Source organism: Triturus cristatus, chromosome 4_2 (genome assembly GCF_964204655.1).
Source record: "Triturus cristatus chromosome 4_2, aTriCri1.1, whole genome shotgun sequence".
In the NCBI taxonomy this organism is placed as follows: Eukaryota; Metazoa; Chordata; class Amphibia; order Caudata; family Salamandridae; genus Triturus; species Triturus cristatus.
The window spans coordinates 143,822,120-143,849,921 of NC_140586.1; the positions used below are offsets into that span (position 1 = coordinate 143,822,120).

The following is a 27,802-nucleotide window of genomic DNA, read 5'->3' on the forward strand; positions in this document are numbered from 1 at the left end:
AGGCATGAGCTAATAGCCAAGCATAGAGAATCCTGACAATAAACGCATCTTCTTTATATGGTCCCCTCATGTTAAGCAGGGATTTTGGATCATATTCCTTGCCCATTTCACCCTACTAAATGTACTTTGAAGACCTTTTTGTGGTCAGACTGGGGACCACCTCGAAGGTAAAACAGAGACCGCCTTCATCTGTGCTAATCACTGATTTTCTTTTCCCTTCTTTCTCCATCCCAGACACATAATGAAGGCTAAGCGACAGGGACTGACTGCCTAGGGAATCAGAAAGCTAAATGAACAGGTCCAAGCATGGGGCCTTCTCACTCATGAGAAACACACCCATCTAATGAAATATTACAATCAACTTTGTAAATGATGTTTATCAACTTATTGACAAAGAGTGTGATTGCATGATAACAGGTAGGAGATTGAAGTCTGCTAGCAGAGCAAGTCTTTTTTTAATTCTATAGGTGTGATTCGTTTAGATGAATGAGTAGGATAGGCGCTGCCAGAGATGCCAAGCCCATGATTGCATTCAATTAACCCTGTTTGCTCTGATGCAACCAAGCCCAGAAATTCAAACAGATAAAAGGGCCGCGTCTGTGGCTTATCAACAGAGGGGTTCAGTCTCCTTCAGTCTTTCCTCTGTCCCTGCACTTGCTTAAGGTTTCTTTCCACTCTACATCCCTTACAAATCAGCCATCATGAGCATGAGGCAGACCTCTCGTGGAGTTGGGAAAAACTATAGCGTCGCTTCTGTTGGAGGTGGTGGTGCAGGTGGTGCAGGGAAAATGAGCTACTCCTCTGCTTCTCACTCTGGAGCTGCTAGCGTCGGCAGCAGAAGCCTCTACAGCCTCGGTGGGAAAAAAAGGATCTCCATCCCCACAGGCAGCCATGCTATTCGTGGCAATCTGCTCGGTTTTGGTGCTGGTGCTGCCAAAGGGGGGGATCTTGGATTCCCAACGTGCCCTCCTGGTGGCATCCAGCAGGTCACTGTCAACCACAGCCTCCTGGAACCACTCAACCTGGAGATTGACCCCTCCATCTCAAAGGTGCGCACAGAGGAGCGCGAGCAGATCAAGTCCCTGAACAACAAATTTGCCTCCTTCATTGACAAGGTAAGCTCCCAACTTTAATACCCTATCTTTGAAATGTTGAGCCCTTTGTAGACATACTGATGGGAGAGTGCTGTATTCCTCTCACTTCATCGCTTAAAATAATCTTAGAGCCCTGGACACATTATTTACAGCACTGAATGCAAGTTGCTGTTGGTTCATGCACCTTTTCAGTTCTGTAACTCGTATCAATCACATTAGTAAATCGCATTTTTCTTCTTCTTAAGGTTCGATTCTTAGAACAACAGAACCAGGTGCTCGAGACCAAATGGCGCTATTTGCAGCAGCAAGAAAAAAGTGGTAGCAAGAGGGACATCATTGAACCCATGTTTGAGGCTTACATCAACGGCCTCAGAAGAAATGCAGATAATTTGGTCAATAGCAAAGTCCGTTTGGATAGCGACTTGAAGCAGATGCAGGATATGGTGGAAGATTACAAGAAAAAGTACGTAAAACAGCATTTGTCAAGTGAGACCCTACCTAGTGTCACCGATTAAACGTAGATGAGACCTATATAAACAGTATTTCTATTTATTGTATGTTTACAAACCAAGGAACTTAAAACAATCTCCAAATAGAAGTTAAAATGTGTGTGAGCAAGTCAGTAGGCGCATGTGGTACAATACTGTGAGGCGGTGAGGCGCTTCTTGACTGAGACAGGGATAGACGGACAATAGAAAATGTATGTCTTCACTGTGGCACAGGTTGGTCACCCTAGATGGTATGTCAACATATTTACTGTAGCATTTAATTACTGATCAATATATATTATATTTTTAATACAAATTGCAAACCTTAATTGGCTATTTCTCATGAATAGCCCTTATTTATACAGCTCTCTCATTGTTATGTCTTGTTTGAGAACACTGCTGTCTCCAATACTTCTTGCTACCAATTCTTTAAACAATACATAAAGTGAGCATGAAGCGAGCTTTAGATGCATCTAGATGACTGTAACACCTTCACCTCATGCTATTGGCTATTTGGTGTTACATTCTGCCTTCCAGGAAGTGCTTTCACTGACATTCACGACGGTCTGTTTCATACCTGAAAAGTAAACCTAGTCATCACACTGTTTGTAACATTTAGTTCTATTGAGTCTACCAGATATTCTCTACATATACTGTTGGTTTTACGGTCAGACAATCATTGTATGCTGTGTAGATTTTACAGTCTGATAATCCCGATCTAATCTTTATAAATAGTCCAGATTGTTTAAATCGTATCTCCTGAGCCCATCTTCAAAGCCACCTTTGCCACAACGCTGTATTATAGGAGCGTGCTCACGGATTTAGGGGTTGGGCTTGTTTTGGGAATAAGAAACAGTATCTGGAGACTAAAACGACTTTCAGTATATAGAACCTAAGGTTTAATTAGAGCCCTTGCAAAGGCAGAGCAATGAATATGTTACTTGCCTGCTTCTTAAACTCAAACGTTGGACTTTTATATAAAAAAAATCTACCTTGTGTAAGTGAAGAAGCTTCAGCGTGTTCTGCAAGGAACAGAGTGCCCGAGGCAAGCATGGTACAGAGTTAGTGCCACAGACCATGCAGGCGTGGAAGTAGGCATGCTTCGCTCTCTGACCATCTTCAAGTCTTAGCTACTGTTTTCACCACTGACCTCCCTCTTCCTCATCCCGACAGGTACGAAACTGAAATCAACAAGCGAACAACGGCAGAGAACAATTTTGTGGTGCTCAAGAAGGTAAGCAATACATGCACAAGTGATGGGGCATGCTTCTTACGAAGCACACGAAGAGAAGCATGCAGAGCACAAGCCTGACAAAATAATAATAAACCTGGAGGAACATGAAATAGAGACCAAGAGAAGAGACCATTTACAATAACCTTTCATATTCCCTTCGCAGGATGTGGACGCGGCCTACATGAAGAAGGTGGATCTGGAGGCCAAGGTGGACTCCTTGAGTTCAGAGATCCAATTCCTCGAGTCCATCTATGAGGCGGTAAGCTCTCTTATGTTGCATTACAACCTTCAGATTTGCTGTTAACCTCCCACAACCAAGATACTAGATTGCCAAGACTCCTGACTGAGATTGGATTGACAGACGTCGCAACTCTCACATTTGAGTATTGAGTTAAGACTGACAGGGTTTCTAAATGCACAATATCACTACCGACTGAGCTACGACCAGTTGAAGTTCTAGGTTTCATCATATTGCTCTATTTCTTTTATTTTGGGTGGATTCCAGGTTGCAGCATCTTTCTTTTTCCACACTCTTGGCATGAGTCCTAGGCTCTGTATCCCTACTCTGAAATCCCTTTGGCAGGAGGGCAAGCTCCAGTAATTCTAGCCAAGCCTCACTAATAAGTCTCTTTTTGGTTCCCATTTTCCTCTACTAAGGTTGCCTAGATAGCTACGCTACATCAGATATACATTTCTGGAATCCACATTTCTGTGCCGAATTTTCACTGAGCAGAGTACAGTCAGGGCAGCAAATGACTGGAGTTGGCTTCCAGTACAATGTGTCCTCTTTCAGTGTTTCTGCGCTGAGTTTCGATTGGCTGAAGCTTTGACTCCCATAAACCTGTGCTGTATAAACCTGTACCGAGTTTCCTGTGACAAGAGCCCATCTCCTGCATTCCAGTACTTCTGTACTGCTGTTCTGTCGGCAGGTGTTCTATTTTCAGCCCAGCTGTACTGCGCTTCAGACAATAGTCCTGGCTCCAGTATTCACCTGCTGAGGGTTTGTTGACATGAGTCCTGCTCCCATAGGAATGTACTGAATTTCCAGTGACAAGAATCCAGTCACCTTTGTACTTATTTGTTTATTTATTTATTTGAGAGTTATCTACAGCGCTCAGTCACTCTGGACTATGTGGGCGCTGCACGCATAGAACAACAATTTAATGTAGCAGTAGAAGTAACAATAACAACATTTAAAACAAGGAACATGACTCTAAAACGTATCAGGGAGTGGGACGTAATACTGAAGGAGATCTAACAGGCTTCATCTGGAGAGGAGAGGAACCACAAATATACATCACATTGAGCTTGCACTCAGTGGAGTCTTACCTCCTGTATTTCTGTACTGAGCTTCTGTACCAGGAATCATGTCTACAGCATTTGTGTACTGAGCTTACACATCTTGCATCCAGTATTGCTGTATCGCTCTTCCCGTAATAGGATTGCTCTCTGCAGTACTCCTTTAGAGTGTTTCGATTGCACACCCTGGCTCCAGTATACCTGTATCAAACTTCTATGTGCAGATATCTTGGATCCACTACTTCTGTACTTCCTCAGTCATGAGCTCTTGTTCCCAGGAGTCTTGGCCCCAAAAATCCTATAATGAGTTTCTGTCGACAGTCCGGGCTCCAGTGTTCCTGCACTGACGTTCTCTCTAATCAAATCCTGGTCACCATAACCCTGCACTGAGCTTGCTGTGACAAGAATGCATTCACCTGTACTCCTGGATAGATTTCCCTTTCACAGGAGTCCTGCCACTAGTACGTCGGTACTGAGCATGCAATGGCAGGAAACCATGCATTTCTATACTGGTCTTCCACTCCCAGGGCCTTTTGCGCCATGTTTCTTCATCATGTTTCTGTCGATAGTTCTAGACCCAGTACTTTTGTACTATACAGTACTTCTGTACTGAATTGCTGTACGCAGAGTACATTCCCCAATTGTCGGTATCGTTCTGTCACTGAAATTGGTTTTGGATACCACTACCACCTGAACCAAGTTGGTGGCTTCAGGCATTGTGAACACATCCCTGTGCTGTATATCAGCTTGAACCATTATTTATTTAGATGTGAATTGAACTCAGATGTTTAGCAGTATGGCTGAGGTTGTCTATGTTGCTCAATGGGAACGTATAATGTTAGATGGGATTACACATAGATGGGTGCAGTGGTAATAGAAATCCTAGCATAGATGGTGAAGCAAACACCATAATAAACATTGAGTGCAAACGACATCTTCATTTGATTTACAGCAAATGGCCGAATTGCAATCACATATGTCAGACACGTCGGTCATCCTCTCAATGGATAACAACCGGCAGCTGGACTTGAATGGCCTCCTGGCAGAAGTCAAAACTCAATACGAAGAGATTGCAAACAGGAGCAAACAAGAAGCGGAGCGTGAATTTGCAAACAAGGTATGAGACCTGGAAATAACAAAGTACGCTTACTCTACACTGTGGACCAATGATCAAGTATTTAGGATGCTCCCTAAATGAGAACAAATGTCACTTCATTAATTGTCATTGTCTTTCAAGGCAGAAGAGACATTCAATTGACACAGGATAAAGGTAGAGGGTAGAGAGAAATTATATATTGGGAGTATGTGCCACAAAACCTGGGTTATGTATGTTTACACTACCTAAAACATCTCAGCCGTGGAATGGATCATAGGAAGCATGTCAATTGAAAAAGAGTGAGGAGACCTCACAAGCTGATGTAGTACAACTTTTCTCTTTTTAATTTTTAGCTTGTATTTTCCTGTGGTGTTTTCGAATCTGCACTTGGGGAGATCTAGAGATCTTGGGTTCCTTTCAAAAATTTGAAGTAGGTGAGGTTTTCCTTTGGCTCATTCCAATTTCCTCTTGTTTATGACCCTCTAGTTCCAGAAGCTCAAGGAGGTGGCTGGACAACATGGCGATAGTCTGAAACACACCAAGAATGAGATCTCAGACCTGACCCGGCAAATACAGAGGCTGAAGGTTGAAATTGACAGTGTGAAAAAACAGGTATGACATGGAATTTTAAAAACACTGGCCTACCTGTGTGCACAACAAAACCACTAATGCACATATTTACAGGTTGGGCATCTGCAGACCTACTTTTCTGAAGAGAAATGCTCATTAAGATAATTTAAAAGAGCGACAAATCTCTACTTACCTTTGAAACACACCACAAGATCTCTCTTTTTGCTGAGATGAAGCATTTTCATTTTTTCTTTTTTCTGTAGTCTACCCCTTCAGATGCGCATCTTTCACTTCTCACGTGATAAGCGCGTGGTTAATTACTTTCTCTGCTCTGTTGCACTGGTTCTTACAATCTCAGCTGCTCAGAGACAATTCTTTTTTCACTTAAACATGCATTGCATTGGGCATCACAGTAAGTCAATGATTTTTTTCTCAAACCGTCAGTTTCCTAGGCATGTTAGATACAATGAAAAGTGCAAAATTGCCCATAAGTTAACTACATGAGCAATGATGTTTCTAAATACTTGAACAAGATGTTCCTATTGCTTAGCTTGAAAACAGATATCTCTCAGGACATTAAGCACATCTCACCATGGCTATGTTTTCCGTTTCCCAGATCGCAAGTCTGCAAAGTGCTATCGCAGAGGCAGAGGATCGTGGAGAGCTTGCCCTGAAAGATGCCAGGCAAAAGCTGGGTGGACTTGAGGCCGCTCTACAGAAGGCCAAGGAGGAGATGGCTCGCCAACTGAAGGAGTACCAGGAGCTGATGAATCTCAAGATGGGCTTGGATGTAGAAATTGCCACCTACAGGTCCCTGTTGGAGTGCGAAGAGAGCAGGTGAGTGCACAGCTTGGAGTCACACGGGTACGCAAATAATCAATCTAGTCCAATCCATGTAAGCACCCACTGCACATTAATGTGGAATTCAGTGTGTGAACCAGGTTTGTGAAACCCTCCCACTGTTGTCCTTTTTAGTAGGATTTTCAAAATAACAGAGCTGATGATTCTTTGCATACAGACTAGCCGGCAGCAGGGAATGTGACCAGGCAGCGGACTGTGCAGCACAGTGCGCCCTCGCTTCTGATAAATTTCAGCCCCATATACAATGAACAAAGATTAGGTCTACAGCCAGACCATTCTATTCTGCACTTGATGCTGCACTCGAATTGAGGGCCCTTCCAGCATCTGCCCAGTGAATGCAGTAATAAGGGAAGGAGCAGCTACACAGAGGCACAGTTGTAATGATGCAGTCCTTATAGTGGCGGTCTTCGAGAAGGTGTCATAGTCACAGAATAATATAAATCCAGATAATCTTTGGCAGTCTAATCCAAAAGTAGTGAAGCCTTTAGGCCACACCCTCCAATGAATAAGCTTTACACTGTGTCTGAAGAACGAGATTTGGTCTATGAGGCAATCAGTACCCTTAGTAGCACTACAGCCATTGTAAATTTGTAAACAAATCTTTAGATGAAAGGAAAAAGGGATGCGGACAGACAGTACATTGTCACAGTGATTTCATTCCGATGCAAGATCATGCATAGTATTTGTCCTAAAAGTAAATTTCAGCCAGTATTTGGTAATTTAGAATTAGAGTGAATAGTAGTATTCATTTCCGAGTGAAAGGAAAAGGAGAAAGCATTATGGTGCACATTTGTGCTAAACAGAAAGGAATGGCAACTTTTTGCATAGGTACCTGAAGATATGAAACCTTGGCCTTAATTTCTGTGCATTGGTGTGTGTATGCCTGACGTAATACAGCAATAGTCGAACACTATTTCTGCTTGCTGTTCCTGAGTGATCTTCTTATAAGTGAGAAAAACTAGAGCTGCAGTACCCTTAAACTAACTCTACTTTCTTTATTTTTCAGAATGTCTGGCGAGATTCAAAATTCTGTTAGCATCTGTAAGTGCATTTCACTATTGTTTGCACCTGTACCTATATTCATATCCTTAAACTTGTGTCATGTTTGTTATGGTTGCAAATGCTAGAGCTCACCAGCTGATGAAAGAAGCTTGGATGGGGAATTGTATCCGCCTGCCCTTCAGCAGCTTCGTTTGACCATGGCTCTGCTTTCAGTGCAATGGTGTCCCATATAGCAAATCTTTCTATGTATAGAAATCGTGTTCACTTATTGTTTGAGCAAGGCATTGATATGTTCTCTAGAACCGATACCAGGGATCTCGAATATAGGATCAGACTCAGCACCAAGTTATCCTATTTGTTAATTTCCCGTTTTTAACCTGCAGCCAATGTCTAGGAAGGAGCCTTTATCCCTAAAGTTGTGACAGTCGATTGTGCAAGTGCCAGAGGAGGGTAGGCATTTAGGGGCATATTATCAAGGATGGCGTTAAAATTATCGCCGCTTTAGCGGTAGGAAACTGCCGCTAAAGCGGCGATAATGGGCTTGATAATATGCCCTTCAGAATTCCAATAGAAGTCCATGTTCTGGTGTGAACATGGGCTTCTATTGGAATTTTCTGCAGCATATTATCAAGCCCTGCTTTAGCTGCAGTTTCCTGCTGCTAAAGCGGCATTAATTTTAACGCCGTCCTTGATAATATGCCCCCAAATTTGTAGATATGAAATAAAGCCAGCGCTCTCAAGATGTTGTTCTCTTTTAATAGAGGAGTTAATTTCAGACGGTTAACTGTGACTTGTTTTTCACTACAGCGGTAGTCAGCAGTGCTCACAATCCCACTCCAGGAGGTACCAGTGGCCAAAGCTATGGACAAGGAGCCGGTGAACAAAGCCATGGACAAGGAGCCGGTGGACAAAGCCATGGACAAGGAGCCGGTGGATACAGCAAGCAGAGTCATAGCTCAGTGGCCGTGGCCTCAACAACCTCGACCTCCAAGAAGAAGTTTTATTAAGTCAGAAGGTTGCCAGACCCCACGTGAAAGAAGAGCTTTCCTGCTGTCTGACTGCAGCACTGACCCCCTGGAGTCCATCCAGCCCACCTCTCTTCCATATCTCCCTCATCAAAAAAGACTTTACCTGCAGACCTCAAGCTGCCAGTATCTGTGTTATCCCACGGTCAGGCAAAGTATTTACACAAGCTAGTCCACCAATCAGATATACATTCCTACTGACTTAACACCTCACATGGGGGTCAGAAGTGGAGATAATCTTTATGTTGAGAAACTGCCAAGTGGTATTTGAGGGAAGGAGAGGGGGTGATTGCAGTGGGCTAACCCTTCCATCCCTGAGCAGTTATTCTTACATTTCCCTTTGCTGGTGGAGCCATGATGCCTTTAGGCTCTATGCCACAGAATTAGTTATTGCTGCCCTTCTGTCTTTCCTTGAGCGTCTTCGCACTCTTTACACCAGGGAATCTTGTGCTCACCTGTTGCTCTACCTGCTGTATGTCAAGATCATAGTGGTGAAAGGACCCATTTAACAGCCACTTAGGAAGAATTTTTAGGATTGTCCATTGACAAAGAAACCAAAGGCAAAAATATATAATTTGCCTTCCGTGGGGTGTAAAGTGCCAAAGACGGAAGAAAGATCTGGTCCTCTCTTCTTGAGGGATAGATCTTAAAATTCAGTTAAACTTTGTTATTTTCTTTCTAATACTATGAATTTATAGGATATGCACTTCATCCCCACAATCTACATTTAGACAACTGTTCATGATTTCTACTTGTAACACTTGTGTAACTTCAATTTCTGAGTGAACCAGACCGGTAGGCTCCCTGGTGTCCTATGTACATAGAAACTTCCTGGTATTGCTGGTTGTCGGTGCTCAGGGCTGGGACCTCCCAACTCTCTTGTGTCTCTTATTAAACTGCTTGTCAAATTCAACCTGTGTTTTTAGTCTTTGTGTTTCAACTCTTGGTTTCGCTAATAGGGCAAAAGCAACAATTGGAAAGTAGCAGAATCTGTGATGCACTGATAAAGCAAACTTATAAGAAATGTAACTTAGTCCTTCTCGTAGGGGGCCAACACCACCACCAGCAGTATAATACATTGACTTGTTGACAATGAGTATAGGAAAGGTGGAATACAAGCACTTCAAATTGATTAATGAATATCCAGAATAAGGCACCCCTCAAAAGTCCACACTTTTACCAGCTTGTTCGATAACTACTAAGAAAAGAGTTTACCTGACGGAGCCGAAGGTGTTGGAGATACGGCCACACTTTCCACCAGCCTCCTCCTGAGCGAAAGGGCTGTAATTAAGGTCTGTTACTGAGTCGTTCATTTATAACACCTACCTATGGAGGCATGGTATGCTTTTGCTAAAATTCACAACACTGTGGCATAATACGGTTCTGAAGGAATAGGACAAAGCTATTTCACAACTGTTCCCACTGAAGCGCTCCTTAACATATGCACTAATCTTGATAAGTTTTCTTTTGTCACCCATTATTCTCTCTTCAATTCTCAGTTTGAGCCATTTAAATCTTATCATGGCTGCAGCAAAAGTGGCATACTCACACTGTGTGAAGTGCAAACAACCAGTGATAACACATTGTAGTACATAAGAGTCTAAGACAATCTCACACAGAATGCACACAGCCTTCAACAGACTCTAGTTGACACAAAAAAGCATCACATAGCTTTCAAGAAACTACAGTGTTTTGGGCAGGAATGGCGAATCACCACACCCAACCCTTATCTGAATGTCTCAAGTTTAGGAATCATTTTTCTGTAAAAATGTCTAGGAAACTTCTCTCCCAGTGCTGACAGTCTGCACTTTGGACACGACGGGGGGTAAGGGAGGGTAGAATCTGTTTCTGTGTATACAGTAGGGGTGTGGTACAAGGCAGTGTGCAAACATTTCCACACGTACAGCCAATGCCAGCTCTAGGGCAGTGCGATCGGTGCCACTGCGCCGGATGCTGACTTGGGGTGGGGGCTCCATTTTATTGTTTTAAAAGCACCAGATGCTATGTTCCTTGTCCCAGCAATGTTAAAGAATCAATAAAAATGTCACAATAACTCCAGTGATTAATTTTCTTTGTGGAGAGAGACTGGAGCCTTGTCTGGTAGAGGACATTTTGACTCATCATAGAGCAGAAGGCTAATTTGCCTGATGCAAAGAACTGGTCCCATGGAGATCACAAAGTGCATACACTATGAATAGGTCAATGGGTTATTGCTTTTGTCGGAGAGATCCTTTTGTTACTTGCGGATTTAAAGTTAAAATCCTAATATAGAGCAGTGTCTCAATTACTTACCGGTAAAAGCATTACTCTGAGTCCTACTCCCTCACTTCCATTACTTACGCAATGAGGCACCCCTGCCTCACCAGACACCCATATCACGTGATTTATCACACGGGGACTATAAGTAGCCCCCAACTTTTTTGACTTTGTATCAAAAACACGCTTATCAAAAGAAACACAGGCAACAAGGAAAACCACTATACAGGAACCATAGCGGAAAGAACCTTGTACCCAAAAACATCAGCACGGTCAAGCTCCTGGCCAATCCAGTGACGAGAGGCGAAGCCCAGGCGGCAGCCCAGGAAAACTCAGAAATGGAAGCCCCTTGGACCTCCGCACAGGCACCGCCATGGACCGAGTGGAACAACCCTGAACCCCCAAAGGAGAAAGTGCCCCACCAGAGTGCACGCCAAAGAAATCAGAGACCGAACCCAACGACTCAAAGAAGTAGAAGGACGCAAACCCCGACACACAGGCCCAAAAGTAACAAAAAGCGAATCAGAGAGACAGAAAGGAGCGACCCGCTCAAAAAAGACCAGGAGAGACCTCCAAACATCCAAAGAGTGCAGCCGCACCCCAGACTCTGATGACGGGGAATCAAAACAAAAAGGAAGGAAGAACCAACTCCTGACCCCTACGGAACCGGGAAACCACCTCAGGACGAAAGGAAAGAACGGTCTCAAAAAGATCCTGACCTCAAAATCCCGATAAAAAGGAAGTTTGGAAGAGAGAGCACCCAGCTCACCCAGGTGGCGAGCAGAGGAAATGGCCGCCAAAAAGAAGGTCATGAGGGACAAAAGGTGCAGGGTCCACAGAAAGCAAGGGCTCAAATGGAGGGAACATCAAAGCATCCAAGACCAGATACAGATCCCAGGGGGGAAAAAGTCACCGAGGGGTAGGAAGAATACAACCTAAACCCTCAAAAAAGCGACCAACCAACCCATCCGGATCCGAGAGAGTGTCCCAAGAGCTCGAAATGCCTGAATCACAGCCCTCTGCAAACGAAGGGAAGAAACCAGAAAGCCCAAGGCAGCACCCTCCGGGAGAAACAGCGACACCTCAAACAAAGAAAAGGAAGCAGGGACCAAACCCTTGTCACAACACCACCGACTGAAAGAACGCCAGTGCCTCAGGTAAGACTTGTCAGGCGACTGGCGCCTAGCTGCCAGCAGAGTAAAGGTCAAGCCAGCCGGAACCCCTTTACGTAGCAGACCCAAGCGTCCAACCACGAGGCCCCAAGCGCATCCTGGCCAGAACATCCCGCAGCAACACCAGTAATACCAAGGGGGACGGAGACAGAGGCAGCAACCACTCCACCCCCGACCCCATCTCCACCAGGAGAGGAAACCAGGAGGCACAAGTCCAAGCCAGAGCCACCAGAACCACCGGAGCCCCCAAGGAACGGACCTTCAGAAGGAAGCGTAGAAGAAGGAGGAAGGGAGGAAAAGCATACAGAAGCCCGTGAGACCAAGGGCAGGAGAAAGCATCCACCACCCAGGCCGAACCCTCCCGACTGCGGGAGACAAACCGGGCCACCTTGGCATCGCCCACACATGCAAAGAGATCCACCACCGGAACACCCCATCGCACCGTCAGTACCACAAACAACTCCTGACGGAGGCAGAAATCCACAGAGGACGGGATGGTCCTGCTGAGAGCATCCGCCGGGGAATTGAACACCCCCCAAAAATTAACAGCTGAGAGCGCCACCAGATGACACTCTGCCCAACTGAACAACTGCAACGCCACCAGAACAGGAGATGAGGACCTGATCCCCCCCTGCCAGTGCACGTAAGCCATGGCAGCGATGTTGTCCATCCCGACAAGAACAACGGAACCCAGCAGAAACCGAGAGATGGCCAACAGAGCCAACAGACCGCCTCCAACTCCCTCCAAATCAATGACTTCCTGCCCTGTGAGGTTGACCAGAAGCCCCTGGTCCGATGAAGCCCCAGCCAGGCCCCCCACCCCGAGAGGCTAGCATCCATGGTGACCACCACGGGAACCGGAGGAGAGAGAGACCCCTCACAGCAGATGATCCCGAACCATCCCCCAACACAGAGCCATCCTGAACTGAAGGGGACACCGGAATCGGAGAAGAGAGGGGGAGGCAACGGGGAGACCAATGCGCCAGAACATAAGCCAACAGCGTGTGCAAATAAAACCGGGCCCATGCCCCCCCTACACTCGGAGCCAATGAGCCGTCACCTGAACCGGACCGGACAGAAGAGACAGGATGCGAGATTGAAACTAGACCAACCGAGCCTCGGGCAGAGTGACCATCCCCAAATCTGTCCGAAACCAAGCCCCAACGAAGAGACAATCTAGGAACAGAACAAGGAACGACTTCCCCACATCAATAAGAAAGCCGTGCCCCCTCAAAACGGCCAGAGCCACCCCCGTGGGACCCAATTGGAATGAGGGAGCATGAACCAACCAAACATCCAGGCAAGGATGGAGGAAGAACCCCTGGGCGGGGACCAAGGCCACCAACAGAGCCAGAAGCATGGTGAAGACAGGCGGAGCGGACTTCAGCCCGAAAGGCAAAACCGCAAACCGTAAGAGTGAGTCACCAATCGCAAAAATTCTGATGCACCCGAGCCACTGGAACAGGAAGATAGGCATCCTGCAGAGCGATAGACGCCATGAAGTCCAGGACCCCCACCAATGGAAGGATGGACTGCAAAGTCACCATTTCGAACTGAACGGTCTGAACCCAACCATTCATCCTCTTGAGGACCAGAACCGGCTGGAACCCCCGACAACTTCTGGACAGAAACAAAATGGAATAACAACCCTGACCACACTTCCCAAGGGGGACCGGTACAAACGCCGTCTGAGCCAGAAGATCCAGAACCCCCTCCAGAATAGCCTTCTGCGTCGCCGGGGACCTAAGGACAGGCGCACGGATGGAGTCCCAACTGGGTGGAACAGAGACAAAGTTGATAGGACAACCTCTCCCGACAATATTCAACGACCAGCGATCCCACACATCCAGGCACCAAGCATCTAGGAAAAACAACAGCCTCACACCCACAGACCAAGAGGCCACGTCGCCCCCATTGTCAGGACGACCGTGTGAAGGCAACCAACAGACCCTTGGGACCCGCCGCGGCAGACGCCTTTTTGGGGAGGAATTTATGCCAACGACCTGAAAAGGATTGGAGGACCACCGGGAAGACCAGTTGAAGAAGACGAGAAAAGAGTCAGAATTCAGAAGTGGCGAGAGAGAGAAGCAGACGACTTGCCCTTGCAAGGCAGAGCAAGTCCACGGTCCTCAAAGGCATCCGTGTTCCAACAGTCCAACTGCACACCAAAAAGCATCAAGCCAACAAATGGGATCTCAAGGAGAGAGGACTCCACCGAAGAATCCGCCTTCCAGTCATGCATCCACAGGGACCAGGAGTCAGGACCAAGGAACCAGAAGCCATGGCAGAAGAACGAAGCACATCCAGAGAGACGTCAGCCAGGAGTAGGGCATGCTGCACCATGTGGACAAGCAAGCCTGAGCAGTCTGTCACCCCTTGAATAGCCGTGGCAAGCCACCCAAAGACAGACACCAATGACTGCACCGCAGAAGACGAATAAATGCCAGTCATGACAGAGTGAGGAAGATAGACCTCCCCCTCCACTAGGGAGTACAGTTACTGCCGGAATCCCCCTGATCATGTGTCCATGAAAGGACATAGCGAGAACGGAGGGCCTAACTCACAGCGGAAATACGTCTTCGACCCCTCAGGAGCAAAGAAAGGCAAAAACCCCAAGCATTCCCTAAAGGGTCGGAGAATCACAGGAAGCTCTTCCTGACGAACAAACTGCCCGGAAGAGGTAGAAGACCTGGCAGCTCCCGAAGAAGAAGAGCCCTCAGAGGGCGAGTCCACCTGACCACCGCAGAACGAGAGGACTAGCGCTTAGCAGGGACCCTGGCTCGCAGAGCACGAGCCACAGCAGCCTCAAACATGTCCAGTGCCCCAAAAGACTGCGTCCGGAAGTACGCTTCACCAGAACTAAACAACCACCAGAAGCACAGCAGAGCCATGGACCGAGTAGAAGATATAACAGGCAGCTGAATAACAGTGAGGTATAGAAATTAGGCAAAGCGGATTAAAAAACATAACCCAAGCAGCAACCCCACAATAAAGGATAAAAAACGGCCTCACAAGAGGCCCTTACTGTAATCAGGACCAGAAACAGCCAGCCGAGGATCCCTGCCGTCCCCACCGCTGTCGCTTCCCCTTCCGGCCTCCAACCCGGAAAGACAGCCCCAGCCACAAAGGACCGGCGACTCCGTCAGCCGGACCCCGCCCGATCCACCGTCGAGAGCGCAGCGCTGCTCCAGATGCGGAAAGGGAAGGCATTGCGCTGCCCAGGCCAGCACCGCCAGGCCCCGTAGGCAGAGAACAACGAGGGAGAGGACCTCCCATGAAGAATCCAAACGCAGAAATCCAGAAGAAGAAGACCGCAGCACCTCAAACGGCCAGCGTGTGGTACGCGCTTCTCAACAGGCGAGACAAGAAGAAAACAGGCGGTTTGAGGGGGGTGGGAGCTACTTATAGTCCCCGTGTGATAAATCACGTTGTATGGGTGTCTGGTGAGGCAGGGATGCCTCAATGCGTAAGTAATGGAAGCGAGGGAGGGACGAGGAGGTAATGAGCTATTAACTGTCCTCAAAAAGCTTCCTGAAAGCAAACTGCAAGGAATATATTACAGCTACATGTTTTTTGCCCAGTCTTTCCTTATCCTAATATTGCAAAAAGGGTTTATTTGGGTAGGAATCAATTCTTATTATCAAAGAAAATCCCTAAAAATGGCGTTACATTTTAAATTCTGAATTTGTGCATTTCCAGACCAAGGGCTCTTAAACTATACAGCCTACCAGTGTGGATGGCATGTGACTCCTACACCTTATAGGCCTCTATCTTATGTAACATTCCTATAAACTGATTTCTACACGCATGATTGTCTCGGTGCAAGGTATGTATGATGTAAAGTGTTCTGACACCTTAAATTAGTATGAGTAGCGCTTTAAAACTAAATCAATCTAAAAGACAGTGGTTATAGAGACTTTGCTGCCCAAGCAACCAACGTGAATTTTACTTCTTAGTGCAACAAACGATGCAGTCACCGGAAGCGCGGTGAATTGGAGGACACCATTTGCCACTATGTCTTAGAAACATCGAGTTCTGACATAGGGGCTGTATCACAATAGACTAAAGGCGCCAATTCACACGTAACAGAAAAAGATGTGAAACATTTGTACACATTGTTTGCGGTGCGTGTTGCATTCTTGTTTAAAAGTAAAGATTGCTTTAGAAAATGTGTTCTTGATGGTTGATGGTGAGGAAAACATAAAAATGGAAGTTCCAAAGCTGAAATCGCTATAAATAACCCACCACAATTACTGGATGTTTGAAAAGTATTGTTGAGAAAATCAGGGCGAGTCTAGAGAGTGCAGATGGTCCCAAATTATTTACAGCAGCTGGAAAAAAACAGAAAGCATTCGACTTGCTCAGAGCATATGGTAGCTCTTTAGAAATATCTCTCTTAAATGTAGTGTGCGCAGAGAGGTGTAAGAGCAGCGTTTCACTTGTGCATATTACGTCTTGCATAAGAAATGATAATTAGTTTATGTCTCACAATGTAATTAGTGCCTTATTATTCCACCTTCTTACGAGACTCTTCTCCTTACAACAGTTTGAAGGTATAAACATATGGAGAGAGTCAAACATAGTGCAAAGTGTCTGCTGCCACCAACCTGAAAGTCTGGAAAGCGGATAAGGAGTGCACCCACCAGGGGATCTGTGTTTACCAGTGTGCAGTGCCTGCTAAGCAGCCTCAAAAGCTGGAAATGCTGCATGTCATGAGAACGGGATTGTTTCTCCAAGTGAAAACCGGGAACACAACAGCCAGGGCCGGACTGAGAGCCGTAACCAGCCCTGGCAAACTGCTCGGGCGCCCCCCCCCCACGATTTTGTTACAGGGGGCCGATATTGCCGGCCTCCGGTGACAGAAACGGATACCCAGGGGTCCAAACCCAGCCCCCACCCTGGCGGCCCACCGGGGAAACGCCGGGTGCCCGCTACGGCCAGTCCGGCTCTGACAACAGCTGTCTTCTCAGCATGCGAGCCTTTAGGTCCAGAGGGTTAATAGTGTTGGGGTAAGCAAAGCGAATATTTGACCAATTGACAGTCACTGTGAGAAACCAGAAATGCTTTTAAGGTCAACGCCAAAGCTCTCAAACGTGGAGAGCTCTAGAGTGGAGGCTGAAGGCAGTGCACTTTTTTCACTGAGCCTGTCAGTGGGTCAAAAGGGTGTTAAAATTAAAAATAAAATGTTCATTTTCCCACTGCACTGATTGTGTTGCTTCCGGTCCTAGGGGTTCTTCTCCAGTCTGTCCAAGTACCGAGTCTCAAAGTCAACTACCTTAACCAATACAAATGCTGCTCTTGTGCTGTTAATATTAACCAGCATGTGAGAATTGCCAGGATTGGTTGGAGCGGGCTGGTCGGTGCCCCTTCAGACACCTTGGACCTGCGTCTGCTGTCTAACACTGATCAGACAGGAGATCTTTAAAATGCGCATGTCAGGCTGGTCTTCGCAAGACCCTTCAAAATCTATCTGTTTGGATCTAAGGATGCAAGAGACTTAGATGACCAACCTGATGGTCTTCTGAGCAGAGGCTAGCATAGAAACATACATTTTACCACAGGGCTGTGGTAACTGAGTACCAAGAGACTATTAAAGTCAGTCCCTGTACTGACCCTTATTTCATCCCTGTGTGCCATGTCCCAGTATCCCTCAATACCTGCCCCTCTATTCCTGCCCTGGAATTATGTCAGGGCCCTGACCTAGTCACCAGTGGCTTATCAGTAGACTCGCAACGTACCATCCCTGAATTGGTTGGCCATTCACTGTCTGGCGGCTCATTATGCTCCTGGAATATCGCTGGCCTAAATTCTAAACTAGCCATTCCAGACTGGGTCACATTTATTAACACAATGGACATCTGTATATTTCAGGAGACTTGGCTCCTAGAACCATGCTTTTGTGTGGGTTACTTAAACTTTCATACCCCAGCAACTATCTGGCTAAGAAGCGAATTGTGTCTGAATGCTAAGCTCCTTCACACGGGAAACCGAGACATTCAACTGTTGAGGCTTGATCTTGGATCATTGGGCAAAATTGACTTATACAATGTGTATGTAAGGGGTTGTAGGGGTGCTAAATCCCTGGTTATTGACGATCTTTTACGTGAATGGTAGATTGCCTAGTGACCGAGAGGGCGCCTGCACATTTGATAATGGGCTGAGTAGGAGTCGAATTGACTATATTTTGGCTGACATGAATTTATGGCACTCCCTCGCTGATATGAAGATAGTGACCCTTCCTGAGAGTGATCATAACCCTCTCTGTCTATTTCATAGATGGTGGAAGGTTGTTAGTGCTCCCGTAGAGAATGAGGAGTTGAGTCCTCCTGAGGTGGTGCCATCCAACGATATGCGCCGTCTAAGATGGTCTGGTCTTATGGGGAGACCTGCCACCTTATCTACAATTTTGGACGAGGTGGACGGTTAATGCCATAGAGTCAGTTTTTGCTTCTGATGGGAATCTGCGGGATGTTACATCTGCTCATGAGAGCTTATTTGCCAGCTTGAAATCTTATTTCCTCATTAAAGCTAAAACAGGACCAAGAAGCATTAACTACCAAGCCTCCTGGTATAATAAGGAATGTAGGGAGGCCAGGTTACTACTTGGAAAAGCTTTGAAGGGTGGGGATGTTTCGCTGGTTCGCCGCAGACAAGTCATCTATAAGAGTTGTGTTGATAGGGCCAAACGCCTTTGGGACGGGAAAAAATGGGAGGCCCTCCTTGAAGCAAGCCTACAGAGTTATAGTAAATTATTCTGGAGTATTGTTAAGTGGGGTTCTGGTGGCCAGCCTGAGCGCCCCCAAAATAATGTCTCACAAGTGCAGTGGGTTGAGTATTTTAAACCGCAGTATGCCTCTCCCACTGATTCCTTTGCGAGCCGGAGCCCCACCAGTTGTTTAAACTTGAAGATGATTTTTCTAGTTCAGAGGTTGAATTAGCACTCGCTGGTGTGGCCTCTGGTAAAGCCCCCGGCCCGGACGGTATACCTGCGGATGTTTTCCTGTATGACAAGCTTAGATGGGGGAGATACATACAGTTGATCGCTAATGCATTGGCGCATGGTGCTCCAATTCCTAACTCATGGAAAGCAGCGGAAATAATCCCGGTGTTTAAAAAGGGGGACCGCTCGCTACCTGAGAACTATCGGCCCATTAGCTTGATTGACGCTATCCAGAAGATTATTGGTAGACTGATCTTAAATCGAGTTCACTTCTGGATAGCGTCAGATAATATTTTATCTCCCTTTCAGGCAGGATTTCGACGGTACACTAGTACTATTGACCAGGTGTTCCGCTTTATCCTCTTGTATTGGAAGACGGTCGTCCTGGGTAAGGGGAACTTGTATGCGGTCTTTGTAGATCTAAGGGCGGCCTTCGATTTAGTCCCCCGTCATAAACTTTGGTTGACATTGAAAGATCTAGGGCTTTACGACGGATTGTTGTCCTTGATCCAGAGGCTGCATGCGGATAACACTGCCAGTATTAGATGGGGAGGCCCGGGATTAACGACTGAGGACTTCCCTGTCCAAAGAGGTGTTAGGCAAGGTTGTGCAATGGCTCCTACTTTATTCTCCCTATATATTAATGATATAGCGGATCGTCTTTTGGAAGCCCACGTTGATGCTCCCATTCTTGCCAACACTAAGGTCCCTATCCTAATGTTCGCTGACGACACGCTTTTAATTGCTAAAACACCCTGCGGACTTCAGCGTTCATTGGATATATTTGAGACCTTTTGTGTTGACCGTGGCCTTGAAGTTAATATTAAAAAAACTAAACTTATGGTATTTAGGCCACTTAAAACTTTTTAAAACTATTTTGTTTTGTTTAAAAATCCTCTAGATCAGGTACAGGCTTTCAATTATTTAGGTGTTAACATCCAAAACAATTTTTCGTGGAAATTACAGAAAGATTTGTCCACCCTAAAACATAGGCAGCTGGTCGGAGCATTAGCTGGTGCATTTAAGAAGTCTCCTTCAAACCCTATTAGACCTGTGTTATGTTATGTTATGTTATTGGGGTTGCTTATATAGCGCACGGCTACTCCAGGGAGTGTCCCGGCGCTTTCTGACCCCACACTGAGAAGGAAGATGGAGGAAAACACCAACATAACAAGTTACTGCTTGTAAAGCCAAGTTTTCAGGGCCTTTCTAAAGGCAAGCAGATTAGACGTACGGCGCAGATCCACAGGTAAGGAGTTCCATAGTTTTGGGGCAAGATGTGTAAAGGAACGACCACCTATCCTCACCCTTCTAATGGGAGGAACCGTTGCCAGGCCAAGACATTCAGATCGGAGGGATCTGGTGGGTTTATAAAAAAGAAGCCGTTTCTGAATGTAAGAGGCCCCAACCAAATGGAGTGCCTTGTGGGCTAAAGTGAGAGCCTTGAAAGTAATCCGCTTCTTAACTGGGAGCCAATGGAGGGAGAAAGCAGCTCTGAAGCCCGAGCTTGTCGGGGTAGGCCAAAAATCGCCCTTGCTGCGGAGTTTTGAACTACCTGAAGTTGGTGCAAGAGGTAGTCCGGTAAACCCAGGTAGAGGACATTTGAGTAATCAATCCTGGAGCAAATCAAAGCTTGTACCGTCAGCTTCCTGTGGATTAAAGGGAGCAGAGGAAGAAATTTTCGCAGCATTTTTAACAGACCAAAACAGGTACTGGAGAGACCCGTGATCTGTGTTTTCAGCGAAAGGGTGTTGTCGATTTTGATCCCCAAGTTTTTTGCAACCACCGAGGAAGAGGAGGGGGGTGACATACACACCGGCCACCATTCCTGCCACGGTGGATCAGCTAGACAGCCAAAGAAAAGCACCTCAGATTTATCAGGGTTGCATTTGAGGCTGCTTCACTGAAACCAGTCGAAAACAGCCCCCAGGCAACCACGGATGCTCTCCCCGTCAAACTCCATGCCCTTCTTGCAGGTGAAGAGAAGCTGGGTGTCGTCAGCGTATGATATGATCTGGGCACCCATGGACTCCGCAAGTACCGCCAGTGGAGTCATAAAGATGTTAAAAAGGGTCGGGCTCAGCACCGACCCTTGTGGGACTCCAACATCCATAGGCGGCACCTCTGCGGAGTACGGCGGGGCCCAGACCACTTGTCGACGACCCGCAAGGTAAGATCTCAACCAGCTCAACACCGTTCCACGGAGACCAATCTCGTGAAGTCTTCTCAAGAGGGCCTCATGTGGGACGGTGTCGAAGGCCGCCGACAGATCCAACATCACCAGCATAGCTCTTCCCCCTGCGTCGAGAACTTCCTTAATTGCTTCGTTTACTTCCAAAAGAGCGGTCTCGGTGCTCAAATTGGAGCGGAAGCCGGATTGGGTAGAGTGGAGTAACCCCTGATCTTCCAAGAAGGAAGAAAGCACTGAGTGGACGTGCTTCTCGACGATCTTAGCCAGACTGGGCAGGAGAGATATGGGCCTATAGTTCGCGTGTATCTCTGGATCAAGGCCTGGTTTTTTAAGAAGGGGAACAACCATTGCCTTATTCCATACTGGCGGAACCATGCCACTGGACAAGGATGAATTCAAGACAGGGTAAATCAGGGGATTAAGAATCTTGGCATTCCTAGCTAGAAAACTCGCCGGACAGGGGTCAAGCGGAGAGCCTGATTTAATTCTGAGTAGGAGAACCAAAGAAGTAGATTCCGATAAAGGTGGGAACTCTGATAGAGTGGGGCACGTGTCTGATGGAAAAGACAGCAGATTAGAATGAATCATAGGTACATTCGAGACAGCTGGAGGAAAGGATTCTTGGATGAGTTTAATTTTCATGTTAAAAAAGATGGCCAGCTCCTTTACCCAAGGTTCAGAGAACTTATGCTGGACTGAACACGATTTAGGAGAGACAAACTCTTTGACAATGGAAAATATTTCTTTACACAAGTTTGATGCAGCTTCAATTCTGTTGGCGAAATAATTCTTTTTGGCCTCTAGGATAGCCGCATGATAAGATTTGATAGATGCTTTGTAAGCGGACTTAGCTTCCTGATCGTACTGTTTCCGCCAGAGTCTTTCGGCTAACTTACAGTTTCGCCTGGCAAGAGTCAGTGATTTAGAGAACCAAGGGGCCGAGCTACGCTTGATGGATGAGCGAGGCGTAGAAAGAGGAGCAAGATCATCAAGCCTATCTGTAAGCCATTTCTGAAAAGTTTCAAGGTCTCTTTCGAGATGGCCGGATAGGATACAAGGATGTTCATGATACGCTGTTACAGGTCTATAGTGCTAAAGCAGTGAGTTCTGCTCTTTACGGGGCTGAACTGTGGGGCTACGAGAACCTGTCTTCCTTAACCATCTCGGAAAATAGGTTTTTTCGTAGTATTACTTCTCTCCCACAGAGCACACCAATAGTACCCCTAAGATACGACCTTGGGAAGAACTCGATAGCCGATATAGCCAGGCTTCGACCTATTCTTTACTGGCGTCGCCTATGGACTACCCCGAAATTATCCAAGTATGCGGAGGTTTTTTTTGACATAATGTCTTTGGTGGGATCTCGAAAGATTGTTTGGCTTAAAGAGATCAGAAAATCCCTTGAGGCTTTGGGGATGAGCGAACTTTGGGAGAACCCACTGGCTGCTACCTTTCCATCTAAAGCTCTATTGAAAGAGAAATATTGGGAGCTGGTAAATGCCAAGGTATTTCAGGAAACTAAATCCCTTTCGCTAACTGATGAATTCTTGAGTCTTAAAACTGTTCCAAGCTTAGAACATTTTTGGGATCTTATTACCAAGGTGCTAGATAGGAAGCTATTTTTCCAGATGCGGGTGGGAGCGTTGCCTCTAAACTCTTTTGTAGCCCGGTGGGGGTCCTTGAGTAGCAACACATGCTCTTTCTGTAACTCCCAGATGGAAACTTTAGCACACATGTTTTTTGCTTGCCCTGCCTATGCGACTCCGAGGCGTGTATGGTTGACCCCTGTTTGCAAACTACTAGGTACTAGACGGAGTGTTGAGGCAGGAAGACTCCTTCGAACCTGCACTGACCCGGTAATAGTTGTGGCCGTTGCTAAATTCCTGGGGTGGGCATGGGTAATAAGAATCAAGAATATTAGTTAGTAATGTGCTAATTGTTTTGGTTTTCATCTGTAATGATTTTTTTTACTCACATTACATGTATTTTTAAAAACTTGTAAATATTTTAAGTAGTCTCAATTTTATGTGTATTGTTATTTTAATTGTGTATTACGTACCTGTACCTGTTTTGTATTGCTTTTATGACTCACGTCGAATGAAGCTGATTTTGGATTGGACCACACAGCTTGTACGGCGCAATGCAATGTTGCTCATGTTCACAAAGGATCCCTAATGGTCCTGTCACGCATCCTCTTCCGGCTGCACATAGTTATGACCATTAAAAGGTCTTAGTTCTGGCTAGTGCAGAACACGGCCTTTTTCATACCACGGCTGTGTTCTTAATATTTCCATAACCTCTGCAGCAAGGAGAGTATCCTCAGGGGCCTCGATCTTAGTGGGTTCCTTGCAGTGGAGGTTGAGGCATTTTAGACACCAGGTGTACTAAAAGTATCTGTTAGTGCGCCATGCATTAGTACTCAGTTAAACTGGTTTCTATAGGCAACATCTATATGCTAAGTACCCTCTTCAATGCAGGCACTGTGTTACTAGCCTAGGTGAGGAAAAATGTTTCCCGTATATAGTAGACGCCTGGAGAGATTTGAGACTGCCCACTCAACACAGGACTTCAAAGGGATATGGAACACTTTCATATTGTGTACAATACTGCGGGTAAGGGGTCGGTATAAAAGCAAGGTCTAGCCACATTTTGAGTCGTGAGGCAGGAGGTGATCGAGGAACCCTTAGAGTGAGCGAACTAGACTTTTCTTGTACAGATTTGTTTTCAGCTCCTTTCAGAAGTGATGGTTCACATCTCATCTACTGTGGCAGATGCTGTTGCTTCATATATTGAGGGGCAGATTTACAAGCCCCTTGCGTGACTTTTGCGCTGCAGTTGTGTCACTTTTTTGACACAAGTGCGGCACAAACAATGCGGCCTATTTACAATGTGACGCATCTAGGAAGATGCGTCACGTTGTAAAGCCCTGCGTCGCATTATACCTGCGTCAGGTATAATGTATGCAGGGTGGGCGTTCCCACGCAGGAAGGCCTCATAAAAGTGACTCAGTGAAATCTACAAGATTTCACTGCGCCACTTTTAGGACGCCACTGCGTCAAAATCTTACGCCTGCTTCAAGCAGGCGTAAGTAGTGACGCAGTGTAGTGGGAATAGGCCTCAGCATGCTGTGCCGGAGTTGCGTCGTGCTTGCGACACGACTCCAGCAATGCGTGACTTTTCCGCCAACAGATGCGTAAGAATTTCTGACGCATCTGTCAATCCTTGCGCCATAGTGCGCCGTATTGTAAATACGGCGGAGCAGATTTACAAGCCCCGTACGCCACATTTGTGCCGCCGTTGCTTCACTTTTGTGACACAGCAGTGGCGCAAAGTCAGTGCCATGTTGCGGGGTATTTGCAACGTGACGCATCTAGGGAGATGCGTCACGTTGTAAAGCCCTGCGCCACTTGTGGGCGTTCCGGCGCAGTGGGTGCGTTACGGCGCAGGAACGCCTCCTAAAAGTGGCTGAGTGAAATCTACAAGATTTCACTCAGTCACTTTTACGGCCATGCTGCATCAAAACCCTGCGCCTGCTTGAAGCAGGCGTAAGGATTGACACAGCATGTTAGGCATAGGGGCACCCTGAGCCTTGTTGGAGCTGCGTCGCGCTTGCAACGCGACTCCAGCAATGCGTCCCCTTTACGGCAGCAGATGCGTCACGCATCTGTCTATTCTTGCCCCATGGTGCGCCACATTGTAAATGCGTTGCATCCATGGTGGCGCAAGAGGTGTCTGCCGTGACGCAAAATAACTGGCGCATCCCTGCTGATATGCAGGAATGCGCCAGTTATTGTAAATCTGCCCCGGCGCATCGATGGTGCCGCAAGGGTTTCTAAGTGTGGCTCAGGGAAAGTGACGCATCTGCACAGATACGTCACTTTCTTGTAAATCTGCCCCTCAGTGTCTAGCTATCACAATAGTGGACCCCATTCCAAGCAGAACATGTGAAAGATTGCAATAAAACGGAATAGATGCATTTGGGTTCAGGAAAAAAAAGTGGCAACTATTTTAATACTGTCAGGAAAAGATTACATGTTTTTACTTGACTTTCTTTAATCGTGTTGAACAGAAAACTGAGACAGTGCTTTCACCGTCGCATCAGCTACTGAATTGTGAACTGAGGCATTAGACTGCAAGCAGCAAGTGAATGATCTGAGCTTTTGCAGAACGCTCTGGCACAAGGCGAGAGAGAGTTCCAATGGAAGCCAGAGAAACAGGAGCTTTGGAGCAAGGGATGGCTGAGGTTCTCTATACTATGCTTAAATAAACCACAGAGGATACCCTTTTGGATAATCTAATGTCATATTACACTGGCGAGGAGCAGAAGTACCAGGATTATAACATGTAACCTCAACATTACCTTATTTTCTTTCCCAGGAGGAGAATACCACTAGTGAATCTGGCCCATTGCTCTGGTCTTCAAGCAGAATAGAGTTTCTCTTGCAGCCAAAGCCAGGCGCAGTTACTAAAAGATGTAGTGCTCTTGTGGAGAATAAACTTTTTATAGAAAACTTACATTTTCAAATGTGCTGTCCTGGACCATACGTACATACTATACACCACTTTTCAAATGCATTGTGAGGTCTACACCACATAGCAAACTGTGGGGAAGAGCAGCTTGGAAATGATGAGTAGGCACATTGCGCACACAAAAGATTTTTGATGGGATCGACAGTCTGAATTCATTAGACTCTCATCGCATCTTTCAAAACACTCATCCGAGTCTTGGAACATCATGGTTGCATGAGAAGGCTTGAAGACCATCCACAACACCATTTGCAACAGAGAGCTCTAATTAATAAACAATTGGCTCTCTGTTTCCATCCAGCCCACTGGAAGCATTGGCATGTTGAAGCTTGTCCATGCTAGCATTCTTACCTCATCTACGGATGTGCTTAGTTTGTAAAAGATAAGTGCCAGGGCGCTCTTCAGGTGCTTAGCACATTTCCCCTAATGCTGCCAATGATAGTAACAATACAGCTTCTAACCATCACACTCCAACAAGTGTGACAATTCAGACTATTGGAGGCCCCAAAAGCTATTAGAATGGATTGGATAGCAGGTACTAGTCATTTTAATGTATATGGAATTAATAATTAACTGTTGTTGTGGTCATCTCTAAATTAGCCAAGCCACGCCACCTTGTGCTAGACTGTTACAAGCACCGGAGTTGACAATTAAGGGCCTGTGCGAGCACTGGGAACCACTGGCTCAAATTAAGCACTGATCTACGGTAGTTTGTTGTAATGCGTTGCACAGCAGTTAAAGAAGACCCCCATTTTGGACTGGGAAAAGTAGCACTGAAGTCAGAGTGGCTAGATAGAGCAGTATAAGCTTGTTCAATTGAACAAAAGATGAACAAAAGTTTGTGGTCTGAGATTAATAGAAAGAATACTCTTGAGAACTTCTTCTTTAATTAGAGATCCAGTTTTGGTCATTAACACAATTTGCTAAACACATTGTTTATTTGTACAGTTTTTGCAAACGTTGATATGTGACAAAGATTAGCGTCACTAGTTACCAGAGGTTCTTGAGATAATTTCACCTGAAACGTTTTATGCAACTAACTTAACTTTGCTTCAGAATCGTGTGGGCAGCATGGGCATCGTTTGAGATACTGGATAAAAGAACTCTAGATCATTTTGTTTAGGTTTAGAGGTTTTGAGGTGTCTATTTCTTTGAGTGCCCCTCGTTCTAATTTCCCCAAGAATTCAGAATGTTAATTCACCACCCTCTTTTTGTCTAGTCCTAGAGAACCATTCTTACAATGGGGTGAATGAAATTAAGTATTCAGCCACTATGGTAGGATTTGTGTACATCTTTGAACACTGGCAAAAAAAAACTTGTCATTGAAGCATAGTTTGGGACCAGAGGGCAGAAGATATTTAAACATCTTCCACACAGCAGATGAAGCACTTCATTTGCATTTTCTTTCCAAGGTGAGTGCAGTATTAGAATTGTATTATTTGTGAACTGTATGCAGAAGGTTGGTGAAAAGGTTGAAGAATACATACCAGAATAAAGGTAACTTGCTTCAAAATGTAATTGTGGCACTAGCAGTGAAAACGTTTGAGCGCTCAGTTAATGTTAGGATGCAGTGTGGAGACAGAGGTGTAATATGTAACCATTGCCAAGACATGCAAACAAATTACAGTGTGTGTGCAAGACATAAGTAAAAAATGCTCAAAGCTCCAAAAGAATTAGTAACAAGGTGCATGAGGTGAAAACAAGGATATTGGAAACAGAAAACGTGGCAGACATTTAAAAATTTCAAGGACTGTATTATAGAGGTGAAAAGACAAGAGGGAGACAGCTGGATATAAATCAACATGGGTTTATTTAACAGTGTCCTTACACAATCGCCCACTGGTGAGAAACACACAGCACGTCCCTTGTCCACCACCAGCTCAGCTCCATCTGAGCCCCCAACATTCCACATTCCCTTAACTAAACCTCAAGCTTCTACAATAATTAAACATACAACGTGCCATAAACTCAAAACTAAAAGAAGAAAAAGGGGATCAAGAAAATAAGGTAAAATGCATAAGCATATTATGCTCAATAACTAAGTTAT

At 45.8% G+C, this 27,802-nt stretch overlaps 1 protein-coding gene across 1 annotated transcript; it reads left to right on the top strand.

Moving 5' to 3' along the window:
• Positions 1-612: 612 nt before the first annotated feature.
• On the top strand, positions 613-9,582 carry LOC146833184 (keratin, type II cytoskeletal 5-like). The gene is made up of 9 exons (XM_085600841.1): positions 613-1,115; positions 1,340-1,557; positions 2,756-2,816; positions 2,980-3,075; positions 5,068-5,232; positions 5,698-5,823; positions 6,398-6,618; positions 7,649-7,683; positions 8,452-9,582. Exons 1-9 carry the CDS (start codon positions 702-704, stop codon positions 8,649-8,651), a joined length of 1,536 nt encoding a protein of 511 aa, XP_085456967.1. The 5' UTR covers positions 613-701; the 3' UTR covers positions 8,652-9,582.
• Positions 9,583-27,802: the final 18,220 nt, after the last annotated feature.